Source organism: Tachyglossus aculeatus, chromosome 8, assembly GCF_015852505.1.
Source record: "Tachyglossus aculeatus isolate mTacAcu1 chromosome 8, mTacAcu1.pri, whole genome shotgun sequence".
NCBI classification, from domain to species: Eukaryota; Metazoa; Chordata; class Mammalia; order Monotremata; family Tachyglossidae; genus Tachyglossus; species Tachyglossus aculeatus.
Window position 1 is genome coordinate 23,133,556 of NC_052073.1, and position 25,823 is coordinate 23,159,378.

Consider the following 25,823-nt stretch of genomic DNA (forward strand, 5'->3'; position numbering starts at 1 on the left):
AATTATTATTATGGCATTTGTTAAATGGTTACTATGTGTCAAGCATTGTTCTAAGCACAGGGGAAGAACCAAGTTATCAATCCCTGTCCCACTTGGGGCTCACAGCTGAGGAAACTGAGGCCAAGAGAAGTTAAGTGACTTGACCAAGGTCCCACAGCAAGTAACTGGCAGCATTAGGATTAGAACTAGGTCCTCTGACTCACGGGTCTGACACCATCCTCCCCATTTTACAGATGAGGGAGCGGAGGCACAGGGGGGTTGAATGACATGCTGCAGGTTAGTGGCAGAGCTAGGACTCAACTCCAGGTCCTCTGACTCCCAGACTAAACCATTCTGCCTCGCGTCCTTCTCTAGCTCAGGTTCTGGGGAACAAAGCATTGATGAGAACACACATATTTGGCCCCACAATCCCAGGCCAATCAGATTTTCATATTCAGGTTAAATTTTGCTTAGATACTTAATTCTTCCAAAGTCAGAGCCAGGAATGCTTCTGCTACATTTAGGGAGTGCATCTGCTAACCATCAAGAAGCTCTTTTGGACCACCGCCTACTCAGATACTACATGTCCTACTCAGGGTGGTCAGCTGGCTCAGTCTATACTCAACTGAACCCAAGGAAGAGGGAGCATTCACGAGGAATCTGTCAGAGCCTCTCTCGGCCTCCCTCTGAGTGTTTATCTACCGAAGAGGGTCAGGTGGGAAAGAGGGTGGAGAGAACAGAGACCCGTTTATGATGCAAGGGGAGCTCCTCACTATCCTGGAGCCAGTGTGACCAAGCCCAACTACACAACACAAGAGACCGGGTTAAAAAAAATTGTGGTGCGGTGGGAACTAGTAGTGAGCCCACTCTTCTAGACTGTGAGCCCACTGTTGGGTAGGGACCCGTCTCTATATGTTGCCAACTTGTACTTCCCAAGCGCTTAGTACAGTGCTCTGCACACAGTAAGTGCTCAATAAATACGATTGAATGAATGAATGAACTCGTAGCCCATTTTGCCTCAGAATAGAAGACATCCACGTATTAATCGGCTGACCCCACTGACAATGATAAAATCTGTTTGCTTTCCACTACCTCCTGGGGTTTTGCTCTTTCATTCCCAAGCTCCCCAGTGGACCCCTCTTCAATTCGACCAGACGAATGATCATTGATCAGATAGTTGATCAGCTTATATCACATGAGTGGAAGAAACACGTAGGTCTGGAATGGCAAGGGAGATTGGAAGACTTGTCAAGGGGCTGGGAAATTGTTTGTGCCTGTTTTCCAAGCAGGAGAGCTGATTTCTAATTCTGGGCTCTGATTGGGAACCCGATATACCCATGCTCTCTGCCTGGGCTGGGGCTTCGTTTTTTCCATTTGTAATATGGACAGAAGAGCAAATTCTTCACAGCCTCTAATGCTACAGCTGAATAATAACTATGGTCCTTGATAAGCATTTACTATATGACAAGCACTGTATTAAGTGCTGGGGTAGATTCAAGATCATCAAGTTCCTATCTACATTGGGGCTCAGAGTCCAAGTAAGCATGAGTAGGATTTAATCCCGATTTTATAGAAGGAAGCTAAGGCACAGAGAAGTTAACCCAAGGTCACATGGCAGAGAAGTGTTGGCGGAGCTAGGATTAGAACCCAGGTCCTCCGACTCCCAAGCCCGTGCTCTTTCCACTAGGTTAGCTGCTTCCCCATGACTGACTTGAGCCTGTTGTTGGGTAGGGACCGTCTCTATACGTTGCCGACTTGTACTCCCCAAGCGCTTAGTACAGTGCTCTGCACACAGTAAGCGCTCAATAAATACGACTGACTGAATGAATATGGTATGCACCAACCACTTCTCCCTAATTTACAGATGAAGAAACTGAGGCTTAGAGAAGTTAAGGGACTTGCCCGGGGTCCCACAGTAGGTTGGCCGGGATGAGAACAAAGGTCTCCTGACTCCCAGCCCGGTGCCAATAATAGTAATTATAGTATTTATTAAGTGCTTATTGTGTACTAAGGGCATAGTACTGTGTACTATGTACACTGTACTAAGGGCTGGCGTGGACACAAGGAAATCAGGTTGGACACGGTCCCTGTCCCACATGGGTCTCACAGTCTCAATCGCCATTTTCCAGATGAGGTAACTGAGGCCCAGAGAAGTGAAGTGACTTGCCCAAGGTAACACGGCAGACAAGTGGCAGAGCCAGGATTAGAATCCATGACCTTCTGACTCCAAGGCCCGGGCTCTATCCACCAAGCCGCGCTGTGCCGCTCTCCTCGTGCTCTTTCCACGAGGCCACACTGCTTCTCCTCTGACTGTTCCCTCTCCCTTCTCGCTGATTCCCCGTTAGTGGAAGAACCCCGTGAGCCAAGCACACAGGTGGATGGTCCTGAGAGACCAAGAGAGTCAGTGGGCTGAGGAACCAGCACCTCCCTATCTCCCTCGCGTGACCTGGACGGGAAGATACCCACCGGACCATTTTCTCTTCAGGCTGGGAACGTGCACATCCAGGCTCTTCGCCTTCTTGGGCAAGAGGAGGGAGCTGGAAGAACCACAGGCAGCAGGACTGCATTCTCTTCCAGCGAGGCTCTGGAAGGTGGCCCGAGGGATGGGCACAGGCATCTGTATCCATTGGAGGCAAGTTGTTCCATCAGACAGTGGAGAAGGGCATTCCCCTACAAGTGGCCTCTACTCGGGATGGGCCTCTTAATAATAATAATGGTATTTGTTAAGTGCTTACTGTATGCAAAGCACTGTTCTAAGCACTGGGGAGGATACAAGGTGATCAGGTAGTTCCATGTGGGGCTCACAGTCTTAATTCCCATTTTACAGATGAGGTAACTGAGGCACAGAGAAGTTAAGTGACTTGCCCAAAGCCACACAGCTGACAACCGGCAGAGCCGGGATTTGAACCCACGATCTTCCCCAACCCCTTCGGAGGACTCCGAGTCTCCCAGCATCTCCCCACCACCGCTCTCCTTTTTGAAATGGTATTTGTTAAGCGCTTACTACGTGCTAGGCACTGTACTCAGAGCTGGGGTTGGCACACGATAATCAGGTTGCCCAGTCTTAATCCCCTTGGTACAGAGGAGGTAACTGAGGCCACACAGCTGAGAAGTGGTGGAGCCAGGATTAGAACCCAGGTCCGCCAGGATTAGAGCCCAGTTCCTCCGGCTCCCTGGCCTGTGCTCGTTCCACTAGGCCACAATGCTTCCCCCTGGACTCAGCCTCTCCTGGGAAAAACTGACAGTGCTCCCTTCCGGGATGTATTAGCTTCCGTTCCTTTGGTTGGCATCTGTCTGGAGGCCCGGCCATTTCTTCGTTGTTACCGATCTGTTGCTGACCCCCCTCCCCACCTTCACCCAGCCCCTTGAACCTTCCCGCCCTAACCATCCCAAGAGAGCCTGGCCCTGGGGCACCGAGCAGGACGTACGATTTTCTGTGCAACGCGGAAGAACTGGGCAACATCTCGGATGATGTGGCCGAAGTTGTCGTACACCTTTACGTGCGGGCGCACCCAGGAGGGCAGCTGGGCTCTGGCATCACTGTTCGTGAACCTGGAAGACAGAGGCAGTGCTTCGGAGAACATTCCCTTGGTGAGAGCGAGCATTTCACCGAGGCTGGAGCTAGCTGTACAAACAGTCTCTGGCACACAAATTGGGCAAAGGTCCTGCCGTACTTGACAGTGGACTCAGATCTGCCCCCCTCCTCTGCCTTCCCTGCTGACACTGGGCTGGGGGGACAACACCATTCATCCTCAGGAAACCGACTCTAGAGAATTGGCTGGTATGAGGGTTTTCAAGGCCCTGATCATAGATACTTGATATGCAAGATTCCGGACCTGATTCGCAACTACCTTGGGGCTGGAGAGAAAGAGGAGAAAGAGAAGAGGAGAGAAGAGAGAAGGGAGAGAGAGAGACCTAACTATAGAGTCCTCCCTCAAGTCAATGACTGGTTTCTTCTTGATTTCCCCCAACCTCTTCCTACCCTCCCACGTACCCAGTCAGGAGAGAAAAGGAAAGGCCAGGGTTGCAACAGACTTGCGAGATGGGAACCGACAGGAAGATGGAGGAACAGGGTAATGAGACCAGGAGAGGAGTGGCGACCAGACCCTCCTTGCTCATTTTTTTTTTTTAATGGTACTTGTTAAGCACTAACTATGTGTCCGGCACTGTACTAAAGGGCTGGGGTAGATACAAGTTACTCGGGTTGGACCTAGTCCATGTCCCACATGGGGCTCACAGTCTTAATCCTCATTTTACAGATGAGGTAACTGAGGCACAGAGAAGCTAAGTGACTTGCCCAAGGTCACACAGCGGACAAGTGGTGGGGCTGGGATTAGAACCCGGGTCCTTCTGACTTTCAGGCCCATGCTCTATCCATTAGCCCACACTGCTTCTCATCACACTGCGATGTGACCTAACTGGTGTGTCTTAACATTGTGTGGTTGGACAGATTGTGAGGCTCACAGTCAGGCATTCCCCAAAGACAGGGTGTGTGTGTGGGGTGTGTGTGTGTGTGTGTGTGTGTGTCTGTGTGTCTCGGGGGAGGGCACAAGCACTAAGGCATATCAAGCAAGTGTAACCTGCTAAGTCTGGCTGCCTGTATCAACAACTGGGTCTCCCCTAGGCAGCTACGAGGGATTTAATTGAAGCCTGAAGCTTCCATCCAGCTTTGTAGCTAAGCTGTAAGTAAACACATGAAGGAGCCATGGGCGAAGCTCAGACCAAATGATCTGCATAGAAATAGCATGGCTCTTTTTTCAGGAAATGCGGGAACTGGGAAAACAGGAGAACTCTGTGTGTGTGTGTGTGTGTGTGTGTGTGTGTGTGTGTGTGTGTGTGTGTGTGTGTATGAGTGTGTTAGAGAAACAGAGCTACAGTGCATGCATGTGTGTGTGTGTGTGTGTGTGTGAGAGAGAGAGAGAGAGAGAGGGTAAGGGCGGGAGGGAGAGAGAGCTAGGAAGAGAGAAAGAGCTAGAGAGAGGGAGAGCGAGCGTGCATGTGTGTGTGTGTGTGTGTGTGTGTGTGTGTGTGTGCGCGCACACCCGGCCGAGACAGCCAGCTCCTGCTACGCTGGCTAGAACAGTCAGGCTGAGTAAGCGACAAACTTCGAATTCACATCTCACAGGGATGTCCCACTCCAAGAACTGCTTCATTTCCCAGAATCTCTATGAGGAATCTCAGACGCTCACCTCCCCAACTCATGTTACAAGAACTCGGGAAGGGAAATGGCCCCAACCCCAGCCAGCGCCACAGTCTACAGAGAAATAAAGTCCCCATCACATCTTGGCTCAGTGGTGACCCTGAGCAAGCCGGAGGGCAACCTCCAGTACGTTTTTATACCCCTTCTGAGTGCTTTGTATATATCTAGTATATAAGTTTCTTAAAAAACAGCATGGCCTTGCGGATGGAGCCTGGGCCTGACAGTCTGACGGACTTGGGGTCTAATCCTGGCTCCACCACTAGTCTGCCGTGAGACCTTGGGCAAGTCACTTCACTTCCCTGTGCCTCAGTTACCTCATCTGTAAAATGGGGCTTAAGACCGTGAGCCCCATGTGGGATAGGGACGGCGTCCAACCTGATTAACTTTTATCTACCCCAGCATTTAGAACAGTGCTTGGCATATAGTAAGCGCTTAACAAGTACCATTATTACAGTCTTGAACCAGGTCATACAGCTCGTCGGGGGGGAATGCAGGTTTGCCCAATTGGAAAGCGGACAATTCTCATTCAGAGGGGGAAGGGAGGGGACGGGGAATGGAAGGGGAAGGGAAAAGGAAGGGGAAGGGGTCACTCCATAGATTGCTACTCCACTGGTCCCCGGCAGAACGCTCTCTAGTAAAGAGGCCCTTCCTTCCCCAGTGTTCCCACCTGTGGTCACAGAGAAAGATGGCCCCATAGTCCTCACGATGCCGGATCACTCTGCCAATGGCCTGGTTGACTGCCCGGGAGGCTTGTTGCCGGTACCATTCGTGTCCTGACAGGTACTAGACAGTGAAAGATGATTTTTGGGTGGCAAAGCTGGGCTTGCTTCAGGGAGGGGCCGGTTCTCCTTCTCAGCTCCCGTCTGTCCACGTGGACCCAAAAGCCCTCTTCCAGTTCAGGGAGGCCTTTTCTACCAAACTCTGGAAGTGCCTGCCCTGAGAACTTTCCTAGCTGCTCTTTGTAATCCCAGTTACCAATGAATAGTGCAAGGTAACTCTTTTCCTGGCTTCTCACCACAAGACACCCTCCTCCCTCAGTACCTAGAGTAGAAACTTATGAGAGAAGTAGAGAATACACTCAGAGAGAATATTGCCAGCAGGGCATTATGGGGTGAGGATGTTTCATGCAGCTGTCCCAAATTCACCAAAGCCAGGGAGGGCCCGGATGGAAGTTATTGGCCCTCTTGCCATGGTCAGGGATGCCACCCACTAGCCCCCACACTTCAGGTTCCTTGGCCAACTGTGCCCCAAGGACCAGACAGGAGTGTGAGTACATCTTGCCTGAGAACCTTCTCCAATCCCACAATTACAGTCTCAGTATCCTGAGCTGGGTCTCCAACGTACTCATTTAAATACTCTCCATCAGTCCCCCTACTTCAGGTCTCTTAGGGGCAAAATTTCCAAGGAAAATCCCTTCCCGGATCCCTCCCTTTCTCAGTTGCTTCTATGATCAGGGATTCCCAAATCTGGATCAGGAGGGCAAGGAGGAAGAGGAAAACTGGATTCTCACAGTCTCGGGGGCACCTGAGCGTGGTGAAAATGTGCATGATAAAGTGCAGGGAGAGAAGAGGAGGGAAGACACCTGCTCTTACCTGACCTCCAGCTCCACTCTTCCCCTTCATCTCATCCAGGAACTGCATCTTTAAGATGACCCTGGGCTCCATGCGCGGCGGGAACGGGAGACCGGTGATGATGACCCCTCGGCCGTTCGTGTTCGCAAAATCCAAGCCCTCGCTGGCCTGTGGGATAGGTCAGAGTGAGGGCCGGCCCCTTGGACCCTTGCCTCAGGAGATGCCCACCCAGGAGAATCAGGGCGGAAGGTGGGTGCTGCCCATCCAGCCATTCCTTTGGATTCTAAACTGGCACTGAGAGGACGATCCGCCTCCCTACGGCAAATCGGGAACAGATTCTGCCCCAGGAACCGAGGGGATCGGTTCTCTCTCCCAAACCTGCCCCGACGCTATATCTTCCGCTACACTCAGCTGGGCACAATCTCTCTCACCCTGACCCAGGACTGGGCAAGACCACGGAGCTGGGGGGAAGGAGGGCAAAGTGGGTGGCCAGGGTGCACCTGCTGCACATCCTGCCCTCAGAATTCCTGAGGCTCACGAGAGCGGAGCAGGTCTGTTGTCAGAGACAGGGCTGGGAAGAGTCAGGTTCCCACTCCTTCAGAAAGGGGCCCAGATGGGTTGCCCAGTGGGGGCAATGAGGTTGGCTGTAAAAGGATGGAGCCCAACCAGACGTTCTTCCACGGTAGGCCAAACCCTCCTCATGTTGCAGGAGAATTGGTATCAGGGAGGGGCACAGAGGGCTGAGGGAATTTTGGTGGCTTCTGATAGTCAGTGACTAACAAGTAGATCTATGTCTACTATTTTCGACACGAGAGTGACGTACCTTCCCCCGGCACACCGCCAAGAAAGTCGCCCCGCTGGACTTGGGGCTAGCGATCTTTTCATAATACGCATCGATGACCTAGAAGACAAATTAGGCTAGACATCAGACGTGTTGCCAGAGGAATTTCCAGATGTTGTTAAATGCCTGCCTCTTCTCCTTCCCCTGACAACAGATCACATAACAGACTCACACATGGTCCATGGAGGAGGAAGGAGAGGAAAGACACTGAAGGAGGAAAACCATCTTGGGAGGAAGTGAAATTGGCAGGCTCTCAAGGGTCTTGATTTAGGAATGAGATCTGAGAAAAGGCAGGCTTAGTGCACCCACTGCGGCTCCTCAGGCACGGAATGGAAATGGGGAGAGCGGGGTAGAACCAAGACGGCAGAAAAGCTGTCCTGACCTGCTCGACCAGAGTTACTAACCTCGGTGAAGCCCCCCTTGCTTCTCGGCTCCACAAACATCGGCTTTAGATCTTCTATTTTCTTGGCAAAGTCGTGGGCCTGTCGAGCCAAGGTCAAATGCATTAGGCTGATCTCCGGAATGGTAACTCCCCTGTTTTTAAAATATGCACTATCCCATTTTTTACCTAGACACTTCCAAAGATGCAGGATACTCACTCCTTTCCTAACTAGAAGACTCCCTGCACTCCCAACATCCCTCCTTCTGAGCAAAACAACTCCTTTAATTCAGGCACTCTAGGAAAATACACATTCTTCTGCTGGGAAACAGTATTATTTTTTCCTTTGATTAGGTAGAGTTCTTCAACGGTTGTTTAGTTGTCTGTTGTCTTTTGAGAGGACTGTGTTGTCAGTCGTGGATTACAAACTCCTAGCTGAGAGGGACGGACCCAGTTTGTTTTGTAGAGTGCTTAGGGCAGTGTCTTAAGTACTTGAGAGACTACATAAAACAGAGTTGGTAGGCATGTTCCCTGCCCAGAAGGAGCTCAAGGTCTAGGGGGGAAGCTAAGCACTAAGCTAAACTAAGCACAAACACATAATCAATACAGATCCATCTAATTCTTATATTCTTAACTTAACAGTCATGCATATGTGGCACTCCTCTTGCAGAAAGACAAGGGGAAGATTTTCACAAGTAACTAAATCAAGGGGTTTCACATTCTTTTGTGAGTTGATCTTTGAGGTTCAACCCTACTTAAGCTTAGAACCCAGATTGCTTAGAAGACCAAGACAAAAGAGGGAAATACGTCTCTGCCAGTGGGCGGTAAGCATATGATATGCAGTACCACAGGAAATGGCAGTTAGATAATATCAGTAGGTTCAAGAGGCATTTAGAGACATTCACAGGGATGGGTTCACAATGGATTACTAAAAGGAGAAGTCAGAAATGTCAGAGGTGGTTTAGTGGATAGAGCACAGGCCTGGGAGAAAGAAGGACCTGGGTTCTAATCCAGGCTCCATCATTTGTCTGCTGTGTGACCTTGGGCAACTCACTTCACTTCTCTGGGCCTCAGATACCTCATCTGTATAATAGGGATTAAAACTATAAGCCCTCTGTGGGACATTGACTCTGCCCAACCTGAAAGTTTGCATCTACCCCAGCGCTTAAAACCGTGTATAGATTCCTGGTTGACGGTTCCAGAAGGTTTATTAGGAGTCTGAAAAGAGATGAGGAACAGAAATGCGAGAAGACGTATCCCTTGCGACAGAGCTGACGGATCCTGAATGTTCCTCCTGTGGTATGTTGGGGCAAGTCAGAAACAGAAAAAGGTCTGACCCAGAATGACACGGCTCATATTTTTATTGAGGCTGGCAGGCCTGGACAGGCAGCTGTGGGCTACGATTCAGGTGGCCTACTGATTGCCAGGCCTCAAAAGAACCAGATGAAAAGACAAAGACACTCACCCTCCAAAACTCAAGGCTTTTATCCATGACAGGATACGACGGGAAGAACACCAGGAGTCCATGGGGCACAACCCGGGCGATGTTCCCTGCAAACACATACAACCAGGTGTTGTCCCCTTTGTCCAGAGGAGCTGAGGAAAGCTGACACCCCTTGTCTTTTCATCTTTTCTACGCCTAACACCGACCCACCCACCTACCCGATTCAAGAAGGGAAACTGGATCCAAGCACCTTTCAGGTTAAAGAGGATAATCTTGGCGGGGCTAGGTGGCACGGAGTGCTAATACACCTGCTTTGGGGTGGAGTGGGGGTGGAGTCATAGGAGGGTGAGTCAGGAAGAAATGGGTGGGTGTTGTACAAATGAGGAGCAAGGCACCACCTGGCTTGAGTCCCTCTATCACCTGGAAGCCGAAGTGAGACTGATTGGGAAGGGTAACAAAATCCAAGGCACAGTTAATTAATAAATCAATAGTATTTACTGAGCACCTACTCTGTGCAGAGCACTTTAATAAGCTTGGGAGACTACAAAAGAATTAGCTATGATCCTTGCCCTCAAAGAATTTATATTCCAGTGGGGGAGAAAGACACTAAAATAAATTACAGATAGGAGGTTGTAATAGAATATCCTCCTAACAGACATATACATATATGTATGATGTATGTACGTATATATATCATATATATGATATAAGGTATACATATATATATATATATATATATATCAGGTGGCAGGTGTGGAGGGGATGGAGAGAGTTGTGAGTGTTAACGTGATAACTGACATGGAAGTGCTGAAATAGTAATTAGGAGCCAAGGTTAGAACTCAATCAGGGAAGGCTTCTGAAAATGGGGAGAGTTGTTGTCTGTTGGCTAAGAAGGAGGAGGGAAAATCAGGAAGGAGAGAGGGTGTAGTAACAGGTCAATGGCAAGAGAAACAAGAATGAGGCAGAGTGAGTGGGTCGGCTTGAAAGGAAGAAAGAGTGCGAGCTGGGGTGTAGTGGGAGGAAAGAAGAGAGTAAGTAGAGAAATAAAAGAGAGCTGATTAAGTGCCTTAAAGCCAATAGCTGAGGGTTTCTGCTTGATGAAGAGAAGAACATACAACCGTTGGAGGGTTTGGAGGAGTGGAGAGGCATTTTTCTGGAAGTGCGACTTCTAGAAAAATGAAGTAGGGACTGTAGTTGCGGGGAGGGGACACTGGAGGCTGGGAGATGCAGCAGTCAAAGCAGAATATGGTAAGAGTCTGGAACAGTGCGCTGATCATTTGGAAAGAGAAGAAGGGGTAGATTATGGAGGAAGAACTAACAGGATTCGGTGACAGACTGAATATGGTGGAGTCTAGGAGCCAAGACTTGCGAAATGCAGGCTGTATACTAAAGACTGTAAGCTCCTTGTGAACAGGGAATTTGTCTACCACCTCTGTTGTACTCGCCCAAGTGCTTCGTACAGTGCTCTGCACAGCATAAGCACTCTCTATATAAATACCACTAATTGATGAGGAAGATGGTGAGGCTGTCAACTACAATGGGAAAATCTGGAGGAGAGGATTTGGGAAGGAAGAAGTTTTGGATATTTTGAGGAGGGGGTGGAGACGGAATATCAAAGTAGGAATGTCCTGGAGGCAGGAGGAAATGCAAACTTGCAGAGCAGGAGAGAAGTCAGAGCTTGCAAGGTACACTTCAGAGTCATCTGCAGAGAAGAGGAAACTGAAACCTTGGAAGTGGATGAGCTCCCGGTGTGGAGGGGGGCGGACAGTGCAAACTGAGATGAGAAGGGGATCCAGGACAGAACTTTGAGTTTGAGCTCCCCACATTCCTTTTTGCTTATCAGATCTAACCATAATACGAACCTCTTTTTAATGCCAAACCACACACACAAAAATTCCCTTTCCTTCAATGTGGACACACAGACCACTTACCTACAGTTTTCCCCAGAGAAGACAAGCATTCTTCAGAAAACCTACAGAAAACCAAACCACAGATAAATTATTTATTTTTCCTGAAAGAATTTATTCTGATTTCTATTGACCTTGAGTCAATCCTATTCCTGGAAAGACGGTCTCCACTCCCCAACGTTTGTTCCCTAGGGCCATGGGCTACATTTTTCTTGTTTTATTAATTCACTGCTTCTTCATGCCCCACCCCACTTCCCCAAATGAACATCAGTCCAAATGGGTCAATACTGGGAAGCCAGGGCCAACTGGAGAAGGAGCAACTGGCCTGAACATCCCTGGCCATGGAGCTCACTTCTTGGGTAGTAATTGTAGTGTTTGTTATTCATTTGTTCACTCATTCATTCAATCATATTTACTGAGTGCTTACTCTGGGCAGAGCACTGTATTAAGCGCTTGAGAGAATACAATGCAACAATAAACAGACATTTTCCCTGCCCACAACGAGTTCCCAGTGTGTGGGGGGAGACAGACATTAATATAAATAGAATTGCACATATGTAAAGTGCTGTGGGGCTGGGAGCAGGGGGGAGAACAAAGGGTGAGGAGAGGCAGAAGGGAGTGGGAGAAGAGGAAAGGGTGGCTTAGGGAAGGTCTCTTGGAGGAGATGTGCCTTCAATAAGACTTTGAAGGCGGGGAGAGTAATTGTTTGTTGGATTTGAGGAAGGAGGGCGTTCCAGGTCAGAGGCAGGACGTGGGTGAGGAGTTGGCAGGGAGATGATAGGCGAGATGGAGGCATAGTGAGAAGGTTAGCATTAGAGGAGCGAAGTGTGAGGGTTGGGTTGTAGGAGAGTAGTGAGATGTGAGGGCTGGATTGTAGTAGACTAGCGAGATGAGGTAGGAGGCGTCAAGGTGATTGAGGGCTTTAAAGCCAATGGTGAGGAGTTTTTGTTTGATGTGGAGGTGGATGGGCAACCACCAGAGGTTCCTGAGGAGTGGGGTGACGTGTCCTGAATGTTTTTGTAGAAGTATGGAGTGGAGAGAGGCAGGAGGCTGGGAGGTCAGCAAGGCAGCTGATGCAGTAATCCAGGCGGGACAGGAAGAGTGATTGTATTACCATGGAAGCAGTTTGGATGGAGAGGAAAGGGTGGATTTTAGCAATGCTGTGAAGGTGGGACCAACAGGACTTCAGTGATGGACTGAATATGTAAGTTGAATGAGAGAGGAGTCACGGATAATGCCAACATTATGGGCTTATGAGACAGGAAGGATGGTGGTGCCATCTACAATGATGCAAATGTCAGGGGAAGTACAGGGTTTGGGTGGGAAGATAAGGAGCTCTGTTTTGGACATGTTAAGTTTGAGGTGACAGAAGGACATAATAGTAATAACAACAACAACAACAGCAATGGTATTTGTTAAGCGGTACTATGTGCCAAGCACTGTTTTAAGTGCTGGGAGAGATACAAGGTTATCAGGTTGTCCCACTTGGGGCTTGCAGTCAAACCCCATTTTACAGATGAAGTAACTGAAACCCAGAAAAGTTAAGTGACTTGGTCAAAATCACACAGCTGACAAGTGGCGGAGCTGGGATTAGAACCCACGACCTCTGACTCCCAAGCTCATGCTCTTTCCACTAAGCCACGCTGCTTCTCTAAGTAGCAAGTAGCAATGTCTTGAAGGCAACAGGAAATGCAAAACTGCAGAGAGGGAGAGAGATCAGGGCTGGAGATGTAGATCTGGGTATAGAGGTGGTAGCTGAAGCCATAGGAGCAAATGACTTCTCCAAGGGAGTTGGTATAGATGGAGAATGGAAGGGGACTCAGAACCAAACCTTGAGAGATACCCACAGTTACAAGGTGGGAGGCAGAGGATGGGCCCACGAAGGAGACTGAGAAGGAACGTCCAGAGATATAAGAGGGGAACCAGGAGAGGACAGAGTCAGTGAAGCCGAGGCTGGATAACACTTACAGGACAAGAGCGGGGGTCCACAGTGTCAAAGGCAGCTGAGAGGTTGAGGAGGATTAGAAAGGAGTAGAAGCTGTTGGATCTGGCAAGAAGGAGATCACTGGTGACCTTTGAGAGGGCAGTTTCTATGAAGTGAAGGGGACGGAAGCCAGATTGGATGGGGTCACGAGGAGAACTGGAGCAGAGGATAGACTCAAGGAGTTTGGAGAGGAATGGTAGGAGGGAGATAGGGCAGTAACTGGGGCATGCCGTGGGGTCAAGGGAGTAGGTTTTTTTAGGACAGAGGAGACATGGGCATGTGTGAAAGCAGTGGGGAAGCAGCCACTAGAGAGTAAACAGTTGAAGATGCCTGTTAAGGAGGGAAGAAAGGAGGGGGCAAGAGTTTTGATAAGGCGCGAAAGAATGGGGTCTGATGAGTAGATGGAGGGGGTGGATTTTGACAGGAGGCAGGCGATCTCCTCTAGAGATACTGCTGGGAAGGATGGGAGAGTTGAAGAGTTATTAACAGCTTACTATGCAGCAAGCACTATTCCAAGTTCTGGAGAAGTTAGAAGATAAACAAATCAGACACAGGCCCTGTCCCACACAGGGCTCACACTCTAAGTAGGAGGGAGAAAAGGTCCTGAATCACCCCTTAGCAGATGAGGTAACTGAGGCACAGAGAAGTGACATGCCCAAGTTCATGCAGCTGGCGCGTGGCAGGGCCAGGAGAAGAACCCAGGTCCTCTGACTCACAGGCCAGTGCTCTCTCCACTAGGGCACACTGCTCCTTGGCTACGGCTGCCAGATTAAATATTGATGACTTCTGACCAAAAATGAAATACTAAAGGATTTCTCAAAGATCCCGTATCCATAATCCCCGCATCACTGGGCCTTCTTGTAAGCCAGGGGTTTCCCAGATCTCAGGAGTTGGACTTTTGTCAGGGAAATAGGCGACAGTTCACATCTGCCTCATGATGAAATGTAAACATGCTTGCGTTCTGTCAACTCACCCTTATAGTGAGGGCTTTTGGTGTAGATTAGCAATACAGCGATGAGAGGAAATCGAGGTTCTGCAATGACTTTGTTTATTTTCACCAACAAGGCTCGTATTCTATTACTAATGACATTACTGAACCGGAGCCCAGTAATGCCCATTAGGACATTTCACGGAATTGTCTTTTCCTCTGTAATGCAAAACTTGCCTCCTGCTGTGTCACTTGGAAAGGCAGTGGGAGAAAATATCCAAGGGATTGAAATTTTGCTGCTCAACAATGCACACAGCATCTTCAGACCTTCACAACATCACTAAAATCCACCCTTTCCTCTCCATCCAAGCTCCTACCTTGTTAACCCAATCATTTATCCTAACCCACCTTGAATACTATTTCGGCCTCCTTGCTGACCTCCCAGCCTCCTGCCTCACCCAACTCCAGTCCACACATCACTCTGCTGCCCGGATCATTTTTCTACAAAAACGTTCAGTCCATATTTTCCCTCTCCTCAACAGCCTCCAGTGGCTGCCCATCCACCTCCACATCAAACAAAAACTCCTCACCATTGGCTTTAAAGCACTCAATCACCTTGCCCCCTCTTACCTCACCTTGCTTCCCTCCTACTATCCAGCCCACACACTTCGCTCCTCTAACGCTAACCTTCTCACTGTACCTCCTTCACATCCATCTCGCCGCCGATATCTCACCCATGTCCTGCCTCTGGCCTGGAACGCCCTCCGCCCTCATATTGGACAGACAATTATTCTACACCCTTCAAAGCCTTACTGAACGTACATCTCTTCCAAGAGGCCTTCCGTGACTAAGCCCTTCTTTCCTCTTCTTCCACACCCTTCTGCGTCACCCTGACTTACTCCCTTTACTCACCCCCGGCTCCAGTCTCACAGCGCTTATGTCTCTATCTGTAATTTATTTATATTAATGTCGGCCTCCCCCTCTAGACTGAAAGCTTGTTATGAGCAGGGAATGCATCTGTTATATTGTTGTGTTGTACTCTCCCAAGCATTTAGTAAATGCACAATAAACACCAATGACTGACTGCAGTGTCACAGAAGGAAAATACAGTTTGGGGGGGAAAAAAAGTCACCTGGCTTGATATGCCCAAAACAAATCCTGGATTAGGATTTTCCCAGAGTCTTTAGGGGTTTTTTATGGTATTCGTTAGGCACAGGAACTGATAAGGAACCACAGCTCTTCCACCTGCCCTTTTATTTCTATTAATGTCTGTCTCCCCCTCTGGACTGCAAGCTCATTGTAGCTAGGGAATGCCTATCAACTCTGTAATAATGTACTCTCCTAAACACTTAATACAGTGCTCTGCACACAGTCAGCTCTCAATAAATGCCACTGACTGATCGACTGATTGCCCTCCCCCGGGGCCCCCAGGCCAAACCCTTCCAGCCTGGGCTGAGCCCCGGTTCAGAGCCCTAGCAAACAGTGCCCGGAGGGCATGGGGGTTGTTATCTTACCTTCTGTCATATGCAGAGCTCAGCTGGGCTCCGTCAGGACCTTTGGGGACAATCCCCACCCAGATCTGATGCTTATCAATCACATGTGGGTTCTCCAAAGAAACCGGGAACGGACTGAAAAACAGACGGAAGGAAACAACCGTGAGCCCAAGTGGTGAACTACCACACAAGGGCTCTTCTGCATTCCCAATTGACTCTGCGTTGCGACAGCAGACCTCCTGAGGTTGAGGAGCTCCCATATTTGTGGTCACAGAGAGCATCCTGGGTCCCTGGTTCAGGAGGGTGAAGGGAAAAAAATTCCCTTTTTGCCAAGACACCCTTCATGGCGCTGCTGGGACTTAGACATGAAGGCTTAGTGGCTGGGGTGGTGGTAGTAGCTTTTCAGCCCCCACTGGGTGTATCTCATTGCACTGAGCGCTGGGGATATACAATGGCCAAAAGGAAAGAGCCTGGCCCCGGGAATCAAAGGACCTGCGTTCTAATCCCAGCTCTGCCGCTTGTCTGTTCTGTGACTTTGGGTAAGTCACTTCACTTCTCTCTGCCTCAGTTCCCTCAACCGCAAATGGGGGTCCAATTCCCGTTCCCCCTCCCACTGAGACTATGAGACCCATTTGGAACCTGATCTTGTATCTACCCCAGTGCTTAGTCCAGTGCTTGTCACATAGTAAGCGCTTCAATGTCACAATTATTAGTATCACAAAACCAGCCACACCTCATTTCCCGGGCCGAAGGGGAGAGGGAATTTCTGAAATCCCCAGGGCTCTTGCCACCTCTGAGACACCACATGGGGTCAAGAGCTTCCTCTCAACCCCTGTCCTGTGCCATTATCCCTCAGCTCCTGAGAACTGAAGATAAAGCAGCATGGCTTAATAATAATAATGACGGCATTTATTAAGCACTAACTACGTGCACAGCACTGTTCTAAGCGCTGGGGAGGTTACAAGGTGATCAGGTTGTCCCACAGGGGGTTCACAGTCTTAATCCCCATTTTACAGAGGAGGTAACTGAGGCCCAGAGAAGTGAAGTGACTTGCCCAAAGTCACACAGCTGACAAGTGGCAGAGCCGGGATTTGAACTGATGACCTCTGACTCCAAAGCCCGGGCTCTTTCCACTGAGCCACACTGCAGCTTAGCTGATGAAGCACAGGCCTGGGAGCCAGAAGGACCTGGATTCTAATCCTAGCTCCTCCACATGTCTTGCTGCATGCATGTCTTGCTTGGGCAAGTCACATAACTTCTCCGGGTCTCAGTTACCTCATCTGTAAAATGGGGATTAAGAGTGTGAGCCCCATGTGGGACAGGGACTGTGTCCAACCTGATTAACTTGTAGTTATTCCAGCACTTAAGACAGGGCTTGGCACACAGTAAGCGCTTAACAAGTACAACGGTAATAATAATGGTATTTTTTAAGCGCTTACAATGTGCCAAGCACTGTTCTAAGCACTGGATAATGATGGTATTTGTTAAAGCGCTTACAATGTGCCAGGCACCGTACTAAGCGCTGGGGTGGATACAAGCAAATCAGGTTGGACTCAGTCTCTGTCCCACATGGGGCTCACAGCCATGGGGCTCACAGTCTCGACCCCCATTTTACAGATGAGGTAACTGAGGAACAGAGAAGTAAAGTGACTTGACCAAGGTCACACAGCAGACTCCCCCTCCTCCCCCTCCCCACCTTCTTCCCCTCCCCGCAGCACCTGTATATATGTTTGTACGTATTTATTACAATATTTATTTATTTATTTTATTTGTACACATTTATTCTATTTATTTTATTTTGTTAATATGTTTTGTTTTGTTCTCTGTCTCCCCCTTCTAGACTGTGAGCCCACTGTTGGATAGGGACCGTCTCTATATGCTCCCAACTTGTACTTCCCAAGTGCTTAGTACAGTGCTCTGCACACAGTAAGCGCTCAATAAATACGACTGAATGAATCTACTGCTGCAGCAAGCCATGCCAAGGGGACACGCCTCTGCCCGCGGGGCCAGGGAAGGCACTTACATCTGCATCTCCATCGTGAAGGAGGAAATGGGAGCGAGGGTTCCGCTGGTGAGGATGATGGTGCGCACTCCCTGACGGACCAGCTCGTTCATGCTGTAGCCGGGGCTGAAACACCAGTAACTCAGGACCTTTCCTGCAACGGGAAGGAAACGCACGCTCTGACCGCGGGATTGGGATGGAGTCCTAGCAGACTCCAAAATGGTCCTGAGGGCCTCATCTGAGAGGAAGGAGGAATTGGGAAGATTGTGCAGTCTTATGTCAAATCATTTTCACATTCAAATTTTACTAGCGCTAGCCTTAAATTGGAATTGTTTTCATTTTTCTCTCCCCCCCATTCATTCATTCAGTCTCATTTATTGAGCGCTTACTGTGTGCAGAGCACTGTACTAAGTGCTTGGGAAGTACAAGTTGGCAACACATAGAGATGGTCCCTACCCAACAACGGGCTCACAGTCTAGAAGGGGGAGACAGACAACAAAACAAAACATGTGGACAGGTGTCAAGTCATCAGAATAAACAGAAATAAAGCTAGAGCTCTCTCTCATCACTGACCCAGATTCCCTCTGCCAGCACTATTAAGCAAAGAGGAGAAACACACGGCAATAGACAGTAATCGACTTGGTATTTAATGGCCACGTGCTTTGTGCTGAACACTGTACTAAATGCAAGGGTGAGTGCAGAACAGGTGACTTCAGACTCAGACTCTGTGCCTCAGCCCTCTAGACTGGAAACGCACTGTGGGCAGGGAATGTGTCTGTTTCTTTTGAACTGTACCCTCCCAAGCACTTAGTACAGTGGTCGGCACAAAGTAAGCGCTCAGGAGATATGACTGACTGGCTTCACTCGCACTCTTGAGAGGAAGGACATTTATTTAGAAAAGAGAACAAAATGATGGGGAAGATCCAGATAATAGAAGCACCTAGAAAGCATGAATCCAAAACTTGGAATCCTTGGCTGGGCCACAGTGCAGAAAGCAATGACCTAGTGACCCCCTCTAGGCACTGGAGATGTTTCTCCGCTGACTCAAGAGTCTTATCAGGTCTGGGGAGGATAAATCCAATCCTCAGATTTGAAACAATTAGCTTGTGGTTGGACGGACACTTAGTGATCCCCAGGGAATCTTCATTATTAGCATATGAGAGCAGCCAATACTAGATTGGACCGTGTGTATTTAGCAAACAGTGCAATTAATCGCTGTCTATTCACTGTGCGTATGCTAGCCACAGTCTCTAAACAGTTCAGGAATGATTTTCCCGGTTTGTATATGTTTTAGGGAAACCACTGGATTTAAACAGTTACAAACTTCAGTTCTGGCTGCTTATCTTTGTAATCCAATCATTCCCGGGGCTGAACTGAACCCTCTCTCACGGCTGGGAGGCATTCTTATATTCAATACAGAAGAAAACGGATTCTAGCAGAACATTTGAGTTCTCTTGGAGTAAAATTCCAAATAAGTTGTGTTTTTATCAATCAATCAATCAATCAATCGTATTTATTGAGCGCTTACTATGTGCAGAGCACTGTACTAAGCGCTTGGGAAGTACAAATTGGCAACACATAGAGACAGTCCCTACCCAACAGTGGGCTCACAGTCTAAAAGGGGGAGACAGAGAACAGAACCAAACATACCAACAAAATAAAATAAATAGGATAGAAATGTACAAGTAAAATAAATAAATAAATAAATAAATAGAGTAATAAATATGTACAACCATATATACATATATACATTTTATGAGAAAGGTCTGAAGAGTCCCTAAGAAGCAGCATGGTCTAATGGAAGGAGCACAGGCCTGAGAGTCAGAGGACCTGGGTTCTAATCCCAGTTCCACCTCTTGTCTGCTGTGTGACCTTGGGCAAGTTACTTAATTTCTCTGTGCCTCAGTTCTCTCATCTGCAAAATGGGGATTAAGACTGTGAGCCCTATGTGGGACAGGGACTGTATTCACGATTATCTTGTATCTACCCCAGCGCTTAGTACAGTGTCTGGCACACAGTAAGTGCTTGACAAATACCACCCCTGAAAAAAGAATCAAGACTCTGGGGTCCAATTCTGGGAAGAGAGCTGAAGAATTCCAAAATATAAAGAAATTAGGCCAGTCTTTGTCTCTCTACCCCATCCATTCCGTCTATTTTGCTCTTGGCGTTAAAGTTTGTAAGAGAACTTGGTGGAAGGTGAAACTAATAGTTTCTAAACAGTTATAACCTAGTTTGCAACGAACGTAATGTACTATACTACAACGCAATCATGTTCTGCTAAACACAAACACGCACCAATCATCTGTGCGACCTGAGAAGTCTACATTTCATAAACAAAGATTACGAAAGAGTAGAGAGTTGTGTGCAAGTTATCAGATTCCACCTGCCTATTTAATTTGGAAAAAAATCAACAGCAATTTCACAGAACTCCTTATGGTTGCAGAAAGGGAAACAATTGCATGTACTAGTTTACTATGCTAGATAGCAGCAGTTCCTAGAACAATTTCATCTGGGTTTGACCTGAGGGGGAGGGAAACATTTTTTGAAAGTTTCGCGGGTAGGTGGAACAGCGGAGATTACGGAACAAAGACGTAGGAAGGGGTGGGGAGAGCGGAGGGAGGTACCCGGGGAGAAGAAGCATGGCCAAGACCAAAGTCACCACCTGTCTCAGGCCTTCATCATCATCATCAACAGCAATGGTATTTATTGAGCGCTTACTATGTGCAGAACACTGCCGCAGGCACTTGGGAAGGTACAACAGAGTTGGTAGACATGTTCCCTGCCCACGATGAGCTTACACTTCAGAGGGAGAGACAGTTATTGGGATAAATAATGTATGACTTGTAAGTTATAGTTAAGTATATACATGCTGTGGGGTTGAGAGTGGGGCAAACAGAAAATGCCCAAAGGTCACAGATCCAAATGCAGAGATGACGCGGAAGGTATACGGAGTAGGGGAAAAGAGGGCTTAACTGGGGAAGGGCTCTTGGAGGAGATGTAAACTTACTCCCGGAAATGTCTACAATAATAATTATACAACTAAGTGGCATTTGTTAAGCACTATGTGAGCCCATCAGGGGACAAGGGTCTGTGTCTAATTCCCACCTGCATACTCTTTCTTGTCTGCTGTGTGACCTTGGGCAAGCTACTTAATTTCTTTGTGCCTCAGTTCTTTCATCTGCAAAATGGGGATTAAGACTGTGAACCCTACGTGGGACTGGGACTGTATCCATGATTATAGCGTATCTACCCCAGCGCTTAGTATAGTGCTAGTAGTATAGTAAGTGCAGAGGTCATGGGTTCTAATCCCGGCTCTGCCATTTTTCAGCTGGGTGACTTTGGGCAGATCACTTAACTTCTCTATGCCTCAGTTACCTCATCTGTAAAATGGGGATTAAGACTGTGAGCCCCACGTGGGACAACCTGATTACCTTGTATTGCCCCAGCACTTAGAACAGTGCTTGGCACATAGTAAGTGCTTAACAAATATCATTATTATTATTATTATTATTATTAATAATAATAATAATAATCAATACTATTACCACTCTATAAAGCACTGGAGTAGATTCACTGCAATTAGATCAGACACGGTCCCTGTCCCACAGGAGACGTACAAGTCATACAGTTTAAGGAGGATGGAAAATAGGTATTTATTCCCTATTTCACAGATGTGGAAACTGAGGCACAGAGCTATTAAATGATTTGCCCAAGGTCGTATAACAAAGTGGCAGAGTTGGGATTAGACCCCAGGTCTCCTGATTCCCAGGCCTGTGCCCTTTCCACTACACCATGCTGCTGCTCATAAATTTGAAAAACAAATTTATGAGCAGAAAGGCTTGGATGAGGATCTACGATCAAAATTCCATTTGAAGGGAGAGGAAAAAAAGGCACTTATGGGTACTAGTGAGGAAACGGGGAGGAAAAGAAGCTTTGTAGGGTGACTCTAGCTGTTACTCTCGGGGTTCATTTAATTCATTCAGTCATACTGTGTGTGGAGGATGGCTTGGGACTGATTATTCCTTATTGGAAGCAAATATCTGGGAGTGCAGAGGAACAGGAGGAAATAGTGAGATTGCCTTCTTCCCGTCCATGAGTTTCCCAGCAGGGCTAACAGCCTCAAGTCTATGAGGGTAGATGGAGAATTTGAGATTAAAAAAACAAAAACCAAAACCAAAAAACCAAACACGCTTCTGCTAAAAAATCCCCATCTTAGTTCTGAAAATTATACTGCATAATTCCTGCAGTTCTCGCACACACGGGACTTCAAACTGTTGCCTGTGATGCTGAATTTGTGAATATCATTTGCCATTGTTTAAAAAACAAAACAAGGATTCCTAAATAGAGAGGTTTTGAGGCAGAAAAGAAGCAGTGGGGGGAGAGAACACAAAAATTCAGAACAGAGCTTCAGAGAGCCGTGAATCTTAGAAAAATCTGAAGTATTTTCTTCTAAAAGGACAGAAGTTGTGGAAAAGGTGGCATTTTCCGGAACGCCCAAATCTCTCCACTTTGTGCTTTTAGAATCCATTTCACGCTTTGCCCCTTCCTCCCTCACTCTGGCATAGAAAATGCTCTCTTTGCATCAACCATTTCTCAGAAAATTCAAGGGATTAAGTGATTTCCTAAAAAAAAAAAATGCTCTTCTGGGGGAGTGGCAATTCCTAGGAAACTCAATCTGATAGAAGAAAGCATTTCACGAGAAGACAAAACAATCTTCCATGTCAACACGCACTGGCCAATTATTTCCAAGGTGAGAACGTTAGAAACTAAAAATAAAGCTTGCGGCAATCTCGTGATAGTTAAAACTGGACAGAACCCCAACAATTAGGACGGCTGCCCAGAAGTTCATGACTTGGAAGACTAAGCATAAGGAGCTCTCTTAGTATAAGTGTTTAGTACAGTGCTACTAGCGCCAGTAAGTAAGCTTACAAAGTGTTTCGTACCGCGCTCTGCAAAGAGTAAGCGCTCAATAAATAAGATTGATCGATTGCTCATTCACCTCCGCCAGCTGCCCCGTCAAATCTTAGCTGTAAGAGGGCCCTCAAGGACCTCCATGCCCAACTGAAGAGTGGTTTTCGTCCCAGAGCAACAGCCAAAATCCAAGCCACTGATCATGTTACACCAAGGAAGGTGGCGGCACACGACTGGTACCTCAGCCACATCCTCTAGCCTAAATCTGCTGGGATCTGGCCACACGGTGGGTTAGTACCACACCATAGGGTATTGTGGGGTTAAGGATAACACCTGCTCTCCTGGGCAGTACTCCAGGAGACCACGGGGTCAGGATTATATTTTTCACAAGGTGCAAAAACATGATGATGATGGAAGGTATAGAGTGGATCAGCATGGCCTGGCAGAAAGAACACATGCCTGGGAAGCAGAGGACCTAGCTTCTAATCCCGGCCACATGACCTCCGGCAAGTCATTTAACGTCACCGTGCCTTGGTTTCCTCTCCTTCCAAACGTGGATTAAATATCTGTTCTCCCTCCTACTTAGGTTGAGAGCCCCACATGGGACAGAGGCTTTGTCCAAATTGATTACCTCGTATCTATCCCTGTGTTTAGTACCATGCTTGACACATAATCCACATTTACCCAACACCGCAATTATTATTCTTATTACATAGCTCTCAGACATCCCAGAAGCCCTGCACCTTGTTTTTTAGTTACAGCAGCACTCCAGGCATCAGCCCTCTGGGTCTTTTTCCGATTACTGGTATCCAGGTGGATGTGGACCTATTAAAATAAACACAAGATGGTACGATCATACTGAGGGCTGCTCAGGTGGAAGAGACAAGTTGAAAAAGGAAGACTTCCTGGGTGATCACTCTGTGGGATGCTGTGGCTGGTGATTTGTAGACCATCACAAGTCAGAGAGAAGGACGGCTGTTCTTCCAACCTCAAAAGCTGCATTCTGTCTGGAGTGCTGTGCTCGGGATGACGGGTAATTAGGGCCAAACAAATGACAATGTCTTCACCTATTTTCAGCCAACTCACTGGTTTGGTTAAGCACTTACTATGTGCCAGGCACTGTACTAATTACTGGGGTGGATACAAGCAAATTGGGCACAGACGACGCAGAAGGGAGAGTGAGCAAGGGACACGAGGGTTTAATCGGGGAAGGCCTCTTGGAGATGTGACCTTAACATATTCATGAAGCCATAGAGCTCCCTTGCCCTCCCATCCGCCTAAACTCTTGAGTGCCCCTGCAGCCGTGTTTCCAAGGAAACCATAGGGGCTTCTTGGATCCTGAGGGATTTCTGGAGAGCAAGGATTTCTAGGGTCTTTACCCTGTAGTACTGGGATGCCTTCTGTCCCACCATGAAGCTGGCTGAATCTTCTGGAGGGTCGATACTAAAAACAATCTGCAAGACAGAGACACAAGGCAAGAGTTGTGAACGGGAGCACATTAGCAGCATGAACTCATCCATTTTCCTTCAACTTTAAAGCTTTTAAGTTGGCCCTTTCAAGGACAACTGTTTGCTAGGAGGTAGAGAGGTAGCGTGGCCTAGTGGGTAGTGCTGGGAGTCAGAGGACCTGGGTTCTAATCCAGGTTCCACCACTTGCCTGCCATATGACCTTGGACAAGTCACTTACCTTCTCTATGTCTCAGTTTCCTCATCTACAAAATGGGGATTCAATGCCTGTTCTCTCCCCTACTTAGACGGTGAATACTACGCGGGACTGACATGTCACCCCATCTGATTATCTTCTAGGTTGGACAAAGGGAGCCTTCTAGATTGGAGTTTTCTTTACCACAATCCCTGCCTTCTAGGAGAAATGAGGGTGCTTAAGCAAACCAAAGCCCCAAGGCCAGACAGCTGGTAAGTTTCACGCTGTCACAGATCCCCAGAGACGAAAGAAGCACTGCTGTGTTCTTCAAACCTTGCTAGTCTCTTTCTGTGATCTTTAGCAGGCCATTTCATCTGTCTGGGTTTTGTTCGCTCCATCAACATACAGTGCTCACGGGGAGGCCGAAGAACAGCCATTATAAACAACAGCCTCTGCACACAGGCACGGCTACAGAAACACGGAATAACAGCCAATGACAGGGTGATGAGGGCAGGTCGCCACCAGCCTGACAGCTTGGTCTCATCTGATTTTAGAAGCTCTGCAAGCCTGGGTTCGGCTAACATTGGGATGGGAAGCCTCTGGGAATCTGGAGCCAGGAAGTTTGGCTGGGTAATTACTCGAGGTCCCTTCCCTCTCTGTGGTCCATGACCTCACTGTGATTCAGTTCGCCCAAGCTGAAACGTTTCCTGCACACAGATCATACAGGAATGCTATGAAGTCAAGGAAAATAATGAGTAATTCTGAGGAAAGCATAAACACATGTGTGCGCGTGCACACACATACACACAAACACACATACTCTCTCAAGGTGCTACACGGCCGGCCGGAAGCCCCAGACCGAGCTCAGTATGTTCCATGGATACGACTCTCGGCTTTCCTGTTTTCCATCTTCGGTTCCGTCCGTTAAACAAACAAAACAAAGACGACCTCAAATCCAACCTATGAGTCCATCCACTTGAAAAGAGGTAAGCAGCTAGTTGAGGGACGCACATAACGGCAGCTCGAGGCACCTCAGGGAAACGGGCGGATACGTCAAGCGGTCGACTGCTTGGTGACAAATGGGAACACAACATCCAATCTTTCCATTCATCGGGGCTTCTCGCAAACCTCAAATGGCATGTTCCTGGACATTTTGGGGGCTCTGTTAGTAGGAAGCTCTTGACAAATCAGACGTGTATCTCTGACGTGCCCAGGAGGGATCAAATATGTGGTTTATCAGGTAACTATCATATACTACCCTAAAACTAGACACCTAAGGGCTGATTTCTCCTGGCACGGGGTTGGCGATATCGCATTGCTCCATCTAGTGGGCACTGGATTTTAATCCGTCCAAATTCAGAAAAGACGGGAGTTGGGTCCTTCTGCAGGCTTGCAAAGCTTTGAAGGTAACAATTCCCGAAAAGGCTAACTTCGGTTTTCCTTCTTGCAATTCCAAGAACTGCCCAGACAACCGCAGAAAAATCCAGAAGTAGCTACCAAGGCCGGTTGAGTATGCGGCGAAGCCACTGACGTTTCTGGAAAT

At 48.0% G+C, this 25,823-nt stretch overlaps 1 protein-coding gene across 1 annotated transcript in view; it reads right to left on the reverse strand.

Moving 5' to 3' along the window:
• The window catches only part of RTEL1 (regulator of telomere elongation helicase 1), an 81,910-nt gene that overhangs the window by 18,798 nt on the left and 37,289 nt on the right, over positions 1 to 25,823 (reverse strand). The window contains exons 15-26 of the mRNA XM_038750304.1: positions 24,019 to 24,093; positions 23,383 to 23,464; positions 17,750 to 17,882; positions 15,748 to 15,861; positions 11,346 to 11,386; positions 9,436 to 9,521; positions 7,996 to 8,073; positions 7,574 to 7,651; positions 6,772 to 6,918; positions 5,847 to 5,962; positions 3,408 to 3,531; positions 2,446 to 2,596 (exon numbers count right to left, since the gene is read on the reverse strand). Of these exons, the coding sequence (XP_038606232.1) occupies positions 2,446 to 2,596; positions 3,408 to 3,531; positions 5,847 to 5,962; positions 6,772 to 6,918; positions 7,574 to 7,651; positions 7,996 to 8,073; positions 9,436 to 9,521; positions 11,346 to 11,386; positions 15,748 to 15,861; positions 17,750 to 17,882; positions 23,383 to 23,464; positions 24,019 to 24,093 (1,225 nt within the window). The remainder of the gene's footprint in view (positions 1 to 2,445; positions 2,597 to 3,407; positions 3,532 to 5,846; positions 5,963 to 6,771; positions 6,919 to 7,573; positions 7,652 to 7,995; positions 8,074 to 9,435; positions 9,522 to 11,345; positions 11,387 to 15,747; positions 15,862 to 17,749; positions 17,883 to 23,382; positions 23,465 to 24,018; positions 24,094 to 25,823) is intronic.